Here is a 16742-nt window from a genome sequence, read left to right as displayed (position 1 = left end):
ACACACACAGGTTCTGTTCCTATATGTATGATATATACTGTAGAGGTCTCATAGATCAAAGACTAAATAGTAATGACCATGGACTTGCATATACTTTACTGGACCTTACGTGTGCATAATTTGAGAAATAAAAACATGTCATACTGATCTGGTCATTTCCTGGAGGTGCAGGTTAAATACTCACTGCTGTCCCCTGGTGGCCTGGAGGTCCTGGCATCCCAGACTGGCCTGGCGCCCCCTGTGGACAGACACAGAATTGCAGTTAACACAGTTCAGTAAGTGGCTGGGTGAAAGCCCTGCCAGGGTAGTGTGTGTTTAAATGCTGCTGTTAGAATTATTGTTGGTGAAAGTTAGTGTTTGGGTTGGTGTGTTTTGCAGTGCTATATGGAGAATTATCATTGGCGTTGGGGTTGTGAAGCCGTGTTTCCATGGAAGCGGCGGCTTGGCCTAAAACCACTGTGTAGGATTGTTTTTGTATAACTGTTTGTTTTGGCCCTTGTGCCTTTTTATTTGTTAACGTGTTTTGTTTGGTGATGGTATCTATTTTTAAGCATGCTCGATAGCGATTCACTGCAGCCGCTCTGCTGGTAACAGCTTGACCGTGATGCTACCCTGTCACAAATTCAATTCAGGTATCCAGACCTGCTAGGGCAATCTAACTGTGAATCACTAAACCTCAATCAACGTTCAGTACAGCTGGGGGCCAATTGCTGCGTAAAGAATGTGTACAAAAGGGAGGCGAGCACTGAGGGGTTTGAATACAATCTCCATCTTTATAGTAACCCCCCTTGTTCAAAATCTCTGTGGTTTTGAAGGAGGTTTTGGAGAAATGGCAAACTGGTCAGTCAGAAGCACAGTTCTTTAAGCTAAAATCTAATCAATGTGGAAAACCAGGATAATTTCCAGCACTAACCTTCATGCCTGGAATACCAGGATTGCCGTCTTTCCCATCAATTCCAGGTAAACCCTAAAACAGGAGACAGCAATAAATAACATCACAGAGATATAGCTTCTAGGCTCTGCTGTGGCAATGTTGCATCTTTAAACAAACACACTGTAATATATGCAGATGTGTACTGGCATGACTTTACACTGTAAAGACATTGTAAAAACTGGTGTTCCTTTTTTAATAAACAACAGCAACGCATCTCACAGTTTCTTAGTGGTGTTTTTTTTTTCTTTCGTGGTAATCTTTTTTTTTTTTTTAAGAGATGAAGTCTACAACTGTATACACATTTTTTCATGCATTTATTTATCGTAGCACAAATTATTTATAGCACAAGTACCCCACATTGCTCTGGGCAGTGAAGCAACAGTAACGTATGTAAGCCAGGAGCGATGGACGGGATTGAGATCATCAAAGATTTATAACAAGCCTTCATTATGTCAGTTATTGCATATGAAGCAAGAACTCTGTGTATGGCACTCAAATATAGTAAAAAAAAGAAAACTTACATTTTGTCCTTTAGGTCCGGTTCCACCCTGTGGTCCTTTGATACCACGAGAACCCTAAGAGAGGAGAATAGACTTACTACTGGATAACGCTCTGTGTCAATGAACATGAACAGGACAAAAATGACTGATGTGCCAGAAAGGGTATTAAACTGTATCTTTTATTTATGTAGATCAGGGGTGGCCAAAGTTGGTTTGTTCCACCTGGTTTGTTCCAGCGCCTGCTTTTGGAAACGATTAAGCCTCCACTCAGTTGCTGAAGTAGTTCATTTTATCATGCTACCCTTTAAATCTGGAGCGCAGTGGCCTTCCACATCTGGTTTCAATCATTTATTTATTCGTCTTTTATAAGGGTACCGGGATAAAAGTACCCATACAAAAATTCATAGCAGTTTGCTGCTAAAATCTTAGACTGTGTGAAGATGTATTTTCGAGACGGAGCACAATGCTGTGGCAGTAGCGATTGACATCCATTTTCAGTAGCGTTGTCCCATCATACTGGTTAACAAATGACCTGTACGTCATAGGCTGTTTCTGCCATGCCCCGCCCGCAAAATGTGTTCTTGCAAATTCTGATTGAGGGAGCAAGAAAGAGGAGGAGAGTCTCTGCTTTTGACTGACAGAAGACAGGCCTGTGTTTTGAAAGATAATCCAAACCTGTCTTTTAGAAAGACTCTTCAGATAAGAATACCAAATCAGATTATTAACTTACAAGGTCTCCTTTTTCACCTGCTTCACCCGGAGGGCCCTGAGGTCCTTCTGCGCCCTATAGGAACAGCAAGCACAACAATAAATACATGAACAACTAGAAATACAGCGCTGTCATCAATGGACAAGAACGAACGTTCTGTGTCATGAATCCATAGTTTCATCAGTTAAAGATCTAACGGTGTGTCATAAGCATGATTCGCACTGGACTAAAGACACGGGGCGTCTGAGTTTGAAATTGTACAGAAGCTATAAAAAAACTGGAGGACCTCTGAGACAATTATCTGTGACAAAATAAAAACAATGGGCAATTTCCATGGGACTACATTTCCCAAATGTCTGCAAACATTCCAAGGTCATCTGTTTATGTGGGGTGGGGGGGGGGGGAGTTTAGCCCTGTGCGAATCAGGCTGTAGTAATTTTAAGGACACTTTTCTTAAACACACTGATTAATTCTAGCATCTCCCAAACTGAAAACCAAAAAATAAATCAGTTTCAATCTGCTTTTTTATTTTTTGTAGGTTTTAATTAAAAAAAATAAAAAAAAATAAATCATGATCTAGTATTTAGTTATTAATTTGTCAAAGAAACCACATCCTAAAAATCTCCTTTTGCTTCATTTTATTTTTGACCACCATCTTCTGTATAAGTGGTGCTTAACACAAGCTGGTTGTTGATGAAAATGGCGAAAATGGTACGATTATTTTTAATTTTTTTTAGAATGCCCAATTAGGAACTCGGGAGCGGATGTCAGCGAGCTATCGGCTTCTGAAGGACAAAGGCCAGTCCTGCAGGAGTCCGCCCGAGCTCACTGGGCACCTTCCCGGCTAGGCTCGGCCGTAGCGCGATGAGGAGAGAGAGTCCCTTCCGGCTTTGCCTCCTAAACCTGCAGGAGCACCGCTCCCTCCGGAATCCCCAACTTCCCAACTCCCTGAGCCAATGACTCGGTCTACACACCACGCGGCCGTGCTTTTACCAGGTGAGCCACTCAGGGACCCTGTCTATTGTCATTCCTAAAGAGGGGCAGATCGTAATAACTCGTAAAAATTGGGTCAATAAATAATCAGTCCTGGTGGGAAAACCCCAGCTAAAGAGCAGCGACATTTAGATCATTGAAATAGACCCCTTGTGTCTCAACACAACTTCATGGATTGTCTGTCACTGTTTATTGCACATACTGTCTTTGAATGTGGAACCACCGAAGCAGCACAAGACCTTCCGCTGTGCGTTAGAGTGGAATAAGTCGCGCAGACAGAAGAGAGCACATGCAGTTGGTAGCTGGTACTTACTGGGAGGCCTGCAATGCCAGCGGGCCCTGGCATCCCTTTGTACCCACGAGGACCCTGGAAAACATGAGCAGAGTTAAACGACACAATAAAATACTTCACTGTGCCCACCCACACACTAACTAGCAATGACTAAGACACCGAGACAGCATGTATTGATCTGAACCATTTCCACTTTTCATTAGACATATCTAACAGGATAACCCCTTTCAGTGTTTGTTCTATGACAGCTGTGTAAAACGCTGTGTACTTTATATAAATTTTATTTAACGTGACTCACAGCTTCTCCTTTTGGTCCCATCATTCCAGGATAGCCTCTCAGACCTTGTGGACCCTAGAGAATGAATGAAAATATAAGTTAATAAACAAATACATTAAAACATACGTAAATGAACGAGACCCAAATCACTGACAACAAAGTAAAACTACTAAACCACACATTTTAAAAGTATTTGTTTCATGACATAATTTGTAAAACTGTTCTTACATGCTTGAGTTATAATAGCTCTATCTATCTATCTATCTCTTGAACACTTCCACAGCTTGTGGGTCAACGTTAAACACATCATAACCAACTCAAATGCGTTTTAAGCTAAAGGATACAAGCTGATTATAAATAAATAAATAAATACATTACTGGAGGGCCTGGGATTCCTTGCTCTCCGGAAATACCGACGTCTCCCTTGATCCCCTGTAAACAGACAAAGAGACCCCCAGTTAAGAACAGGGCTGCCCTTGCACAGGACGGCTGGCGGCGCTCCACTCTACTGCTGCCCTCATTCAGAGGTGACTTGGTGCACTTGGTAGAAGAAAGTCAAAGTGCAAAAACAAATAATGTGCAAGATGGAACCAGTTTAACAAGCTTCTTAATATAGTCCAGTATAACATTTCACTTGTTTTTTTTTTGTTTGTTTGTGTTTTTTTTTTTCTGACTGGCTCTTTTAAGAGCTGGTCTGGATATCAACGTGGCTCTTTCAGTCAGAAAGGTTGGTGAGAACTGGTTGAGACGAATGAAGCCCGGCTGAGCCAAGTGCATTAGATTTACATTGTGAACTGTTTACACATTAAACAGTTATTTACGCTGTTTAAATGGGTAGAAACGAAATTTCTTTAATGTGAAGCTGATTCACTTCATATATTAATTGCATGATTTATTATTATTATTATTTATTATTATTATTATTATTATTATTATTATTATTATTTCCAAAGCAATTACTTATTAATTTTCGACCTTGGGGGTATATTCAATTATTCAACAGCTAAATACCTATGAAAATAATAATAATACATGAACCTTTTCATATCATCACAAACAGAAATAAACTAAAGAGACTGGCTTAAGTTCTGTAAAACAGCGGCAGCATCCATTAAAACGATGTTTCAGTTTGAACACGTCCCCATGCTCCAGTTCCCTTCCTTCTGACTGGACCTGATTACCCTCTGAAGGGGTTTAGTGCAGAAACATGAGTCAGAGTCCTGCAGGCTTGCTGAACTCAGTCCCTTCCTGCCATTATGCTGGCTTCCATCCGAGACTGACAGATCACATACAGATTACTGCCCACTAGGGGCATTCATACATTTCACAGTCCTTTTTATACCAGCATGTCATTAGAAACAATTAACAAAGGGACCGGAAACATACTGGAACTAGACTGTATCAGCCATGTTCTAATATATGATTAACACATACAGATACGGTTACTGTATCCTCTAGGACGCACAGCATCATTGTATGAAGGAATGAACAGAGGTGAGGTTGCGAATGCCCGAATACAGGCATTCACTGTCCTACAACTGTGGCATACTGCTTTACTATTAACATATACAGTCATTTACAAACTCCAACAACAAGCGCGTCTTAACATAACTTGGATTAAGTCCACCGTGTTTATGTTTAAAAGAGAAATCTATTTAGTTCTAGGAGGATAACAAATATAAGTATCACTTTTTTGCCGTTCCGATAGATGCCTCAATGGTGATTTTTAGAGCAGGTGGCCGTATCAATATCGCGAGTGGATGACGACAGAGACTAAAATACGTCACAGGTTGATGTCACGGGCATACAGAACAAGCAGAATGCAGCTCACGTGCCTCGATGACTCTACTTACCAGCTTTCCTATACTGCCCGTGTCACCGAGGACTCCTGGGCGCCCCTTGTGACCCTGTGTGGAAGAAAAGAAGATGATAAAGGCTTTTAACAGAGGCTTTGCCATTCTGAGCAAGGTTAACACCGCAAAGGCCAGTGGTCCATTACATAAAGCACCTTAAGTGTTAACCTTAACTCTTAAAGACACATGCTCCCTTATCTAAGGCATTGGCTTAAATCTGTGCGCCTGCTTTTGGCAGCACTCTGAAACTCAAGGACGCTGAAGGGATTTTTTTTTTTTTTTTTTTTTTTTTTTTTTTTTTTTTTTTTTTTTTTTAACGCAGCTTCCCACATTCCTTCTGGTCCATGATTTCTTCTTTATGTGGAAGTACAATTAAGCTTTTACAGCAGCAGTCTTGTTACAGTACCTTAACCCTCTAAACTTGCAAATCACTTAACAGATCTATTTTTATAATTTTTTTTATAATCTGCGGCACAGCGAAACTAGCTCACCTTTAACCCCTGCAGTCCCTGTGGGCCCTTTGGTCCACCTGGACAATTGGAGGGACACTACAGGGAAAAAGAAAGTACAAAGGGTAACGTTCATTCACTGAGTGGTCAAGTAAAAGTCAAACTATTTTATGTAACAGTGGCTATCAGCGTTAATGGCCGGTTTTCAGTAAAGTAATTCCTGAAAGCCCAGTGCTGTGATCTTTTTTTAAACTTTGTCGACTCCACTTGCTCTTTGTATTCTCTATTTTAAATATAAGAGCTGCCATTATTCTTCATCGGTTTCAAAACATGCAGTGCTACCCGATGACCGTATATTGTAAGTGCGCTGCTACCAGAACAGTTCTATAGATAATCAAAATGTTTCTTTATAAATGCTGTCAGCTGTTTCTTCCTCTTTTCCAATCTAATCCGACGTACGTTTTTAAAGTTACAAGTTAAAATGAGGTCTCTAAGACGTAGGGAATGTGTCCTCTTCTTACCTGGAAATCGGCACTGCCTTCCTCTCCTATGAATTTGCCAGGAGGTCCCTATGGATCAAAGGAAACCCAATGAGCAATCAACACAAACATTCTAGAACACAGGAATATAGAACAACCACACACACTGCAAGAGAGCGTCTTAACTCCTATGTAAAAGAGTCAGGCTCTTCTGGCAGCTGTGGAGCTTGTAACCCCGCCTAACTGACAGGAGTTAAAATCATCAGTGCATCATACACCACTCTCTGTTACACCCATACCATGTTTCCTCAATTGAATAAGTGGTTGTCAAGAAAATTGAAGGGCGACATATGTCTAGACGCACGGGTACCATCAAAGGTCATCATCCCTTGTGGGGAGATAATAAAAAGATTACCAACTCACAGGCTTCCCTGGTGGTCCTGGCAATCCTGGTGGCCCTGATGGTCCGATCATACCCTGGGAGACGAATAAAAAACATCAGTGCACTGCAGGCAGCACCACAATTGAGTACGATGTGTTTGCATATGGAAGAATTTCTGAGCACCGTATAGGGGGAGAATTGCATATACAAGGTGTGCAGTGTTATTTAGTATTCTGTCTTCTATACATGGTGTGCAATGTCATATGCATGGTATGTTTTGGTAGGGAAGAATACAGGATGAGAACGCTGTGCCAGGGAGGTTATCAATAGCTGCTCTGAAATGCCTGTTGTTGTTCACCTGGTGGACACTAGAGGCAATGTTGATTAGCTTCACACACTGAGTATGTAGTGTAGGAGTATGGTGAATGTTATTTGCAGTACTGTATGTTGCGTTTAAATCAAATCAGTAATCCCCAGTTTGGAAGTTTGCTAAATTCCATGCAGAGAAATCGTGCATGTATTTGGAAAATAAATAAATATAAAATAAAACAAATTCTCACTTTTATTCCTTGGGGACCAATTTCACCTGGTAATCCTATGGGACCAGGTGGGCCCTTTAAAAGAAAAAAGAACAAATGAATAATCACCGCTGTCACAAATCATAAAATGAAACATTCATAAGCCTGGCACATTTGCTAAATCAAGTGAAAACAATGGCTTGCGATTTCGTTCCAACTTCGCAATTACAGACGGTGCCAGGTTATGACAGAAATTAGCACAGCTTTGTTTAAATGTGTTATCCGTGAATGGTACTGTTTTAAATGTTATTCCTACACTGTGAAGAAAGCTTCTGTAAAAGAAAAATACAATCATGCAAATCGGAGGAAAAACACTGCGAGAAATGCTGTTGCATTTGGAAAAAGCTATCTCAGCAAAGAGGGTCAGAAAATGAGCCACCTTCATGCCACAGCTAACATTTGCCTTAATCCTCTTCCAGATTTTACACATCAGTGATTTCTCTGGGTAATCCCCGATAACAGGTTTAACACATTCAGGGCATGTGAAACAGGCTGGGGCTTATATGAGAGAAAGTGCATTATATAAATCTAAAAAAGTTTGGTTCCATTCAAACTGTGCATTGAGCGTTTGTTAAAAAATGTTTGTATCTTTTTAAACTTTCTCTCTAATGTTTGAGAACAGCATGGATAGAAACAAGACTCCCATTGAATAGCAGTCTGATCCTTTCCTGGTTTTACTATGAGTTTAGTAATACCCACATGAGCTTGTTACAACAATACACTGTGGCTAATCAAGCTCGTATTAAAACCTGGAATGGATTAAACTGCTATGCAACAGGAGCCTTACTTGCATCCCTGTAACAGACTACAAACTCTTTGCCCAAACCAGTGTTTAATATTAAGCCTGATTTAACAAGGCATGACCTGTAGTCTTTAAAGGTTTTGTGAAAAAGGACTACAAGTATGGGACCTGGAACAAGAGTTGCTTTTGTGAGGGTAGATAAAAAATAACCATGTGGAAGGCTATAACAGACTTGGGACGCTGAATGAAGCCTCCCTTCCATTTGCATGCAGTCAGATGCTTGTTCATGTATTTGCTAAGATACAAGACTAAAGGATGTGTCCGGTATGCCCATCGGTCTCCTAGCGAATAGAAAAACCTGCAGAACCGCTGTAATACTTACTGCAAGTCCAGGCAGGCCAGGACCCTAAAGAAGAACCGGAAACAGCACATAAAAAAGGGTTATCAATAGCATCTGCCTCCCAGCAATGATATTAATAACACACCATGCTAAAGCAGGTCATCAACCCTACAGTCTTCACAGTATGTGCTGTAGTAGCTCATAACTAATGCCCACGGGTAGTTTCATCAAAGCCAGGCCTGATTTTGCACTGCGGGGAAATTGCCCATGTACTATAATACAATTGCTACAGAGGGTGCAATTTGCCTAAAATATAGGCAAATCACTCACCTAATCAAGGGACGGTGTATCGGGGAGCAGGAGGGATGAGAACCAGCGACCTCATGCGTCCAAGGGAGCATCTTAACCGCTATGCATTCGTGCTTTTAGAGCTTTTAACCAACAGGGGGCAGAATCCATGATGGCAGTGTATCACGCAACACTGCCCGTTACATCAGCACCATGAAAAAGCAGGTCGCTGTGACCTGTTGAGTCTCTTTACTTGAGTAACTTGGGTTTGGGAATGTTTCTACCAGGTTTTATCACGCACTGTAACTGAAGGTAAAAGAAATACTTACAGTGGGTCCGGGTTTACCAATAGGGCCAGGTTGTCCCTAAAGGCGAAGATAAGAAACGGAGAATTATTTCACAATTCTCCAATTCATCGATTCAGCTCCTTCATGGTCAGGCCATGCTGGCAGTAAATGTTTATGTAATATACAGGTCTTCACTAACTGCGTGTGTCAGTCAGACAGATGAATAGCGTGTGCGTTCTGTATGAAAACTTTGGCTTCTAACCTTTATTTTAATACACCTCTGTGTTGAGTATATCAGGGTCGTCCAAGCGGTGGCTCTTGAAATGTATTTGAGTCTCTTGAACTCCAGATTATGACTATTTTGATTTAGAAGTGAGGGATCTCGTTAACGGCTGGCAGTCTGATAAAAAGGTACAGTCAAAATGCACCAAAACTAACATGTTTAGCTATAAAAATAGAGAAGCAGTCTATTTGTTTAGCCATGAAATACCTTATCTTTTTTATGTGTTTGCTACCAGTGAACTGTTTGGTTTTATACTAACCCCATTTAATGAAACATTGTGAATTGTTTTGTCATCAGTGTGTGTGGCTCTTTTTGCCCAAACTGTAGACCAACTCTGAGCTACACGATATATACCAACCCCCTGACACTGGCGGGTTTACCTTTGGTCCCGGATTCCCTATAGGGCCCCTGTCTCCTTTAGCTCCGATCAGACCCTGGAAGAGACCAGCAGAGAAGCGGTTTGTACAGAAGAAAACATTTTGCTTTAGGGATCGACGGTCAGTTGCCAGTTACTGGAAATCTCCACTTCACTAATGAATACACATTTATTTTATTTTTTTTAATTCAATGTATTCTCCAAAAAACGATTTCTGGGTTGTTTCGTTCCATTTCCCAAAGTTAAATAAGAATGAGACTGTTGACTCTTTCAGCACTAGAGTTCTGAAGAGGTCTAGAGAAGAAAACTGGGTGAAGTCTTTCAGCAGGGTGTACTGCATGTTGAAATCAACCCTTTAGTGCTGAGAGATTTAAGGTTAAGAGAAAACTGAGGCATACTCCAGCACACCTTTGCTTTCATTCTATTCTAAAATAATTAGCGGGTATTCCCTATGATGTTCAATAGTTATTCATCATACATGTAACTAGCAATTTCCCATAAACAGATAATATATATATATATGATTTAGTTCCACGTGAATTTGTTCAGCAGGTAGGGCTTCAGTGTGGGGTGGGTGGAAAAGATCAATATTCAAAATATCTTTCTTCTAAGTGAAGCTAGCAAGGGTTTCACTCTTCAGCACAATCTTGTGCTGTTCTTCTCTCTCCTAAGACCCGGCAGGATGGGAGAGCTGCCACTTGACAGGCTCTGTTGAAAGCTCGTTAGCGATTCTATGTTTGATCCTCCTGAACCCTGTGGTGCTTTTTCAAAAGCGAAAAGGTTATGGTTCCCAAATTTCACAGCAAATTTAAAAAAGAGAGTTCTGCTTTTTTTTTTGCCTTGGAAGATAAATGCAAAGGGTATCCACTAGGGATCGCTCTAGAGAACACAGAAGGCAGTATTACAAGATACTAAGAGCAGACCAGTGTGGGTCGACAGCATTACAGACAGAGGGACCTAATCAAAGTAGATATGGATCTAAATTCCGACACCTGCACTGAAATTGGTCTCGATGGTAATGAAAAGAAAAGACAGCTAGTTTAATTCTGCAAACAGAAGCCCTATTAAGTAGAACTGCAACAGTTAATCAATTCGTCAATCACGGATTGCCGGGGCTTTCGTTTTGCAAGCGTTATGATTTTAGATATTATAACAAATATATTCTATCAGCCAGATCCAGAACTTACATCAATTCCTGGTTCACCAGGGGTGCCACCTGTACCAGGCTCGCCTGGCTCACCTTTAGCACCCTGAAATAAGAAGAATAATATTAATATAACAAAACAATACACAGCAGTAGGACACAAAAAAAAATATTGAAAACACCAGCGACATGCAGCACAAACCTATGTTTCAAAGGGCTGTCCTTTGCATGGATGCCTAATTTGTTAGATAAACAGCATCTCACTTGTTCGTTTCAGTCATGACAGCCAAGACAGCAGTTCTAACAGATTCTGATAGAGGGCTGATAGTAGGTGCTTGGGTGGCAGGTGCTTCTATGTCCAAGACTCCACTGATCTCTGTTCCCCATTCTCACTTAGACATGGTCAAGCATCCCTCCAGAGAAACCCTGTGGGTTCAGTATGTTGAAAATACTTTCTGTCCTGGCTGTCCGTGGTGGTGGTCCTACTTCACCCTATTGACAGTGTTATGGCAGGTGTTTCTATTTTTGTCCCTGCATAATACTAATGTTTGAAATGTGTTTATACTTACAGCTGGGCCTGGTGGTCCAGGGGGCCCTTTGTCACCCTGTGAAGACAGAAAACAATATTCAACTTACTAGCTTGTTTTAGTCTAGTCAGATTATCGCTGGTTATTGCAATCATTCACATACTTTAGTTGTAAAACTAGTCCTGCAGAGGGATGGTAATAAGCCTTCCATTGCTCAGCAGTTTCACCCATTCCAGGTTTTATTACAGGCTCGCTTAACTACAGTGTATAGGTAACAAGCTCAGGTGTGTGTTATTAAACTCATAGTAAAACCAGGACTGGATCTAAGTGCTATGCAATGGAAGCTTATTTCCATCCCTGCTGTTGTTATTGGCGTTGGTACTCTTCTTCCAACAGTATGCTAAAGTATGCCCACAGGTTTGTCAGAAGCAGTTCTGGATAATATTGTAATGCTATGTGTGATTGGCCATTTCATATTTATAATTAGTACTACCTCTTTAGCAATCATTACATCTTTCAGTAGCTCGATGACACTGGCTAAGGCTGATTTTCAACTGAAAAAAAGTTGCTGACAGTTAGAATTAAGACTCTTACAATTTTACAATTGGCAGCTGTCAGTCTTCCTTAGGAATGAACAACCATACACATCAAACCGAGCAAAAGAAGAACAAAAATCCCAACCATTTATTATGGTTTTTACCTGCCTTCTTTTATTATTGTTATTAGTAGTAGTAGTAGTAGTGTTTTTGCACAGATAATTAAGAACACCCAAAGTGTTTCTTTTCATGACATCACTTCCACCAGACAATCATGACATCACAAATGTATCACCTGTCCACCCCACCCCCCCCATTCACCATGACAAGACGCACAAACATGGATTATTATAGGGGTTGCTATCACAAGGACTTTTTCACAGGAGTGAAATGTGAAGCTGAAAACAGATTTCTCTCTTCTCAGTGTAATATGTAGCATATTTGTAGGTGGGTTTCGTGCACCATTGTAGGTGATATATTCAGTATGCACTGTGACTGTGCAATGTAGTTCAATACCTACGATACTCAAACACACTTGCAAGACATGCTACACATTTCACTTGAAATGAAAAGACAAAAAAGACCACACAGTTCAACCCTCTAACCACCCTGTTTAACTGCACTTGCCTTTATTACTGTTTAATTAGTGCTCCTATCCAAATGCCTCAATGTTAATTATAGAAATGATTTTTGATGTTTGCTTTAGACTCACAGTTAGCCATGGTGAACTCTGTTAGCGTCCTTGCTGATTCATAGAAAAATCTTTTAATCTACTTTTTTTTTGTGTGTGTTTTTTTTAAGCCTCCGCTGCTTCTTAATTGGATTCTTTAAACATGATCCTGCCTCAGCCGGCTCGGATTTACATTCCTGTGCAGGGCAGCCTTCAGATAAAAATGTTAATCGGCTACTTCAAAAAAACTAAGCCGGGCTTATGATTAGAAAGGGAAGGTAAAGACCAAAAAACGAAAAAAAATCCAATCATTCTAACAGAGATTTTTTTTAATTAATTTTTTTTTAAATGATATTGTCATGTTTCGGATCTTCTAAATGTTTTATGGCGCAGTTGCCCGTGGCTGTCCACGTTTCGTACTGACAGTTCCGTTATTGTGATGTCACACCTTGGGTGACGCCACGCCTTCCAATTCTAAACCCCGCCCATTAAGGGACTTGCAGCTAACAGACAAATCTGGGTAAATCTTGCTTTCACATTAGCTCGCATAATGGAACACAGTTACATTGAAAGCAGGAGCATCATAAGAAAAGAAAAGCAGTGATTGGTTCCTGAGAAGGAGCTGCAGTTCTGGGAGTAGGCAGGACGAGAGGGTTGCTCCTCAGCATTGGAATAAGAAATGGAGCTAAGCAATGATTGGGGTGGTAGTGAAAACGGTGCTGGAACTAGCAGAGGCGGAGATTATTTTTAATTTTCCTCTTTCTGGAGCATGATAAAAACCCAGCTGGTATTTCTCGGAAAAGGTAGACGCGACAACAATTTCTTATGTGGAAATCCACCAACCCAAAACCCATGACCAAAATTAAAAATGAAATCTACGCAGTGTAAATCATTTCAAGACATTTAGATCTGCCATTGATCTGTCTGGATCAACTGAACAGACCTCATGCCACAGTATATACAGTTATTTATTTATGCTGTACTATAGCACCTGTTCATTTTTATAGATGCATAGAAAACAGCAGGCCACCAACATCATAACAAACCTGATAGCTGAATCAAAACTAGACAAACTGTCTCCAAGTTAAAGTCATCTTAAAATAGGAATTTGGTGAATGATCCAATAGCAGAAAAATTAGACCCTCTAAATCTAGCATTGTTTCATGAAGAAGTAAAATATTCCCTTTGTGATGCTGTGGGCCTTGGAATTCTGAATGCTTCGCAAACAAATCTGATCGATTTTATAAGAATAATAACACACAAAAAAAATGAATGCCCTCCAGCAACCGCAGGGTTAAAATCAGCTCAGGTCGACTCCAAACAGAGCTTTTTTTGTTTCGGTGTGTTTTCTCAGGCTGCTCCCCCTGCTGGTAACAGGATGGACCTGCAGCTGTGAGCTGGAAAGGAGTGTGCTTGGACAATGCCCTTCTTTGTCCAGCAGTGAGAGGCACTTTCCAGATTCCTGAGTAAACTGACTGCGGCTGATACTCACGTCAATGCCATCGGATCCTGGGGTCCCTGACGGACCTGGGGGGCCCTGTGGACCTTGTTCACCCGGCGGACCCCTCTGAAAGAACCAAGGGGAAATAGTGAGATCCCATGTATGTTATACTTTTAGATCCATTCCTAAAGGTGTATTTAAATAAATATGTATTAAACAAAAAAGGTTTTTAAATTGATGCAAAATATAACATCATATATTATAGGTCCAATTGCATATTTATAATTAAAAAATACTATTACAAAACTACACACGTAGTATTTTAATGTTGGCAATCTTTTGCTTCAGTGCAAAATGTGTCATTTTTTAATGAATTAAAAAAAAAAAAATCTCAAAACAGTACAAAATTATTCAGATGCCTAAATTATATGGGTGACCTCTGAATGTCAAAATCTAGAAGCTGTAGTGTTAAAATTCTTCTATTCTGTCAATTCTTTCACTTAAGAAGAGTCATTTTTCTTTGTCTAACAAATGAGCTGCATACTTGATGAGCAGGTTTGACCTCAGGGCATTAGTGTTAAAATTAGAAACTGTAACGCTTATTAAAAATAAATTCCCTCCGCGCACGCCGCTGATTAATTAGTTCAACCAACAAGCCGGGCCACTGAGCAATTAACAAAATCATTAGCAGCGAAAGCTAGGGCACAGATTACAAATCAGCGTGGAAACATTCCCTTCAATGCACAGGATTGCCCACGTGTTTCACAACGGTGTACTGCACCATCAAAAGGAGAACAATTGAAATATTTCTGGTTGCCCTATGGTCAAGCCTGGGTCTGTAATTCGTTGATATCAGAGGCATTCCTGTTAATACGAAAACGCACGAGAATTCAATTGTATAGAAATAGAGCTCATGATCTATTTTGAAAAAAAAAAAAGATCATTTATAGTTATTAATACAGATAGATCCACATGAGAGCAGTATCTTGTTGTTTTGGATGTGCACTTTTTAATTAGGGAGCTTAATAAAGAATTGACAGAGCTAGGCACACGATTATTCAACCAGGCCATAACATATATTCCTTTTGTATTGCTTTGGAAAAGGGCAAATGAGCATTTGGGAGTGTGCAATCTATTTACACACCTGGTATGTGAAATCAGTTGCAAAACATCAACAGCACTTGTTACTTCCTTAAGTAGACCCAGTCTTAATTAACAAGCTGCACTAAAAAGTCCTCTAAAATACTGTGCCGCTGCTAGTAGTCTAAAGGAATTCCTAACACAGATGAGCAGTGAAAAGTCGAGGTGGTCTTCTAGTAAATAGTGAATAGAGTGCCTTGTATTTCACAGCCTGCTCCCAAATGTCTCTTCTTTCAGGCTGCCCAGGTTAATCCTGATCCCTAAATAGTCCTCAATAACTGTTTTCTTTTCATTCTTTTCTCGTCGTCTTTTTTTAAAGGAAGCACAATATTATTGCACAGAAGACACTTAAAAAATTCCCATCAAATATTTTTCAGTACCAATGAAATCTTTTTTTTCTCAATGCATTCCAAACAAATACACATATACGCATTCTACTGTTGAGTTAATCTGATACACGTAGCGTACATGCACGAATATTAATTGCTATTTGTTTGTTGGTCAAACCGAAAAAGCATTAAGAACAACAGTGATCAATGACATATCATTGTGTGTATATACACTTTTAAAAAGTAAGGCAGATCATAGACAGAATACCACTATCAGTTCCAATACCACCTACTGCCACTGTTGAGTAAAAGAACACGTTTGTAATCGGTGTGTCTGGAGCTTAGCAATGCACCAAAACCAGTCAGAAGTTTGAAGTTGTGTTTTTTTTCAGTTGTTTTTATCTGCCTCTTTAGCTATATGGACATCACTACAAATACATAAATACATAGAAAAACTCACAACTTGTCCCAGCGATAGACAGACCACTTGCAGGAGCACCGCGAGCTTTAGGATTCCAAAGGAGCTAGCCATGGTAAGGGCTTCTGACTAGCAAGGCACCCAGCAACTCCTCTATGCCTAGCTGGAGAGCAGTCTGCAATTCCAATGAAAACAGCAGCCAGCCCCTGAGTACACACAGAGCTACAAGACCCCCAAATCCGACACTCGCACACACCTCTGGAGCACAGATTCTCACTGGAGGCTGGGATAAGGTAGGGTAGCTCATGAATATGCAGGAGCCTAGGGGTTCTGTGGGCTCCCATTGGTCGAAGCTGCATTCTTTCCTAGAGGCTGGCTCATTAGTGTACAGCATGGCCAGGTAAACTACAGTGCTGTACTGTGTTGTATTGTTGCTTTTACTGGACTTGCAGCATGCTGTATCATGCATAAGTGATTTCCCTGTGCTCTGCTATTACTTCATTATGGTTTTACTATACTACATTTTGCCACCTTTTGTGTCAAATTAAAATTAATACTTTTTAAAAAAAATTACTGAACCATTCTTAAAACACTTACAGTACTGAATACCAGATGACTAACTGATTAAAACTAATTGGTGAATTATACAGTTTATTGTATTATTCCTGTTTATTTAAGCCAGACTATATCAGAAGATAAATCGTACATTAGAACATAAGAAAGTTTACAAACAAGAGGAGGCCATTCGGCCCATCTTGCTCGTTTGGTTGTTAGT

At 40.3% G+C, this 16742-nt stretch overlaps 1 protein-coding gene across 1 annotated transcript; it reads right to left on the bottom strand.

The window, feature by feature from the left end:
- Positions 1-147: 147 nt before the first annotated feature.
- LOC121308392 (collagen alpha-2(IX) chain-like) lies at positions 148-16240 on the bottom strand. The gene is made up of 19 exons (XM_041240763.1): positions 16010-16240; positions 14132-14206; positions 11476-11511; positions 10950-11012; positions 9767-9820; positions 9146-9181; positions 8571-8594; positions 7429-7482; positions 6910-6963; positions 6529-6576; positions 6050-6106; positions 5559-5612; positions 4084-4137; positions 3727-3780; positions 3450-3503; positions 2165-2218; positions 1456-1509; positions 914-967; positions 148-238 (listed from the first exon to the last, which is right to left on the bottom strand). The coding sequence occupies exons 1-19, from the start codon at positions 16079-16081 to the stop codon at positions 173-175; spliced, it is 1017 nt and encodes a 338-aa protein (XP_041096697.1). The 5' UTR covers positions 16082-16240; the 3' UTR covers positions 148-172.
- Positions 16241-16742: the final 502 nt, after the last annotated feature.

The sequence above is a fragment of the Polyodon spathula genome, unplaced genomic scaffold (genome assembly GCF_017654505.1).
Source record: "Polyodon spathula isolate WHYD16114869_AA unplaced genomic scaffold, ASM1765450v1 scaffolds_677, whole genome shotgun sequence".
NCBI classification, from domain to species: domain Eukaryota; kingdom Metazoa; phylum Chordata; class Actinopteri; order Acipenseriformes; family Polyodontidae; genus Polyodon; species Polyodon spathula.
The sequence above is the reverse complement of the archived record's forward strand: the minus strand, read 5'-3'. Positions and strand labels throughout refer to the sequence as shown.

Excerpts from the sequence above, each read along its gene's own strand:
- LOC121308392 (XM_041240763.1), bottom strand. The coding sequence starts at position 16,081 with ATGGCTAGCTCCTTTGGAATCCTAAAGCTCGCGGTGCTCCTGCAAGTG. Across the intron at positions 9,182-9,766 it reads TAGGGAATCCGGGACCAAAG|GGACAACCTGGCCCTATTGG; the intron begins GTAAACCCGCCA and ends CTTCGCCTTTAG. Across the intron at positions 6,964-7,428 it reads TTGGTCCCCAAGGAATAAAA|GGTATGATCGGACCATCAGG; the intron begins GTGAGAATTTGT and ends TTCGTCTCCCAG.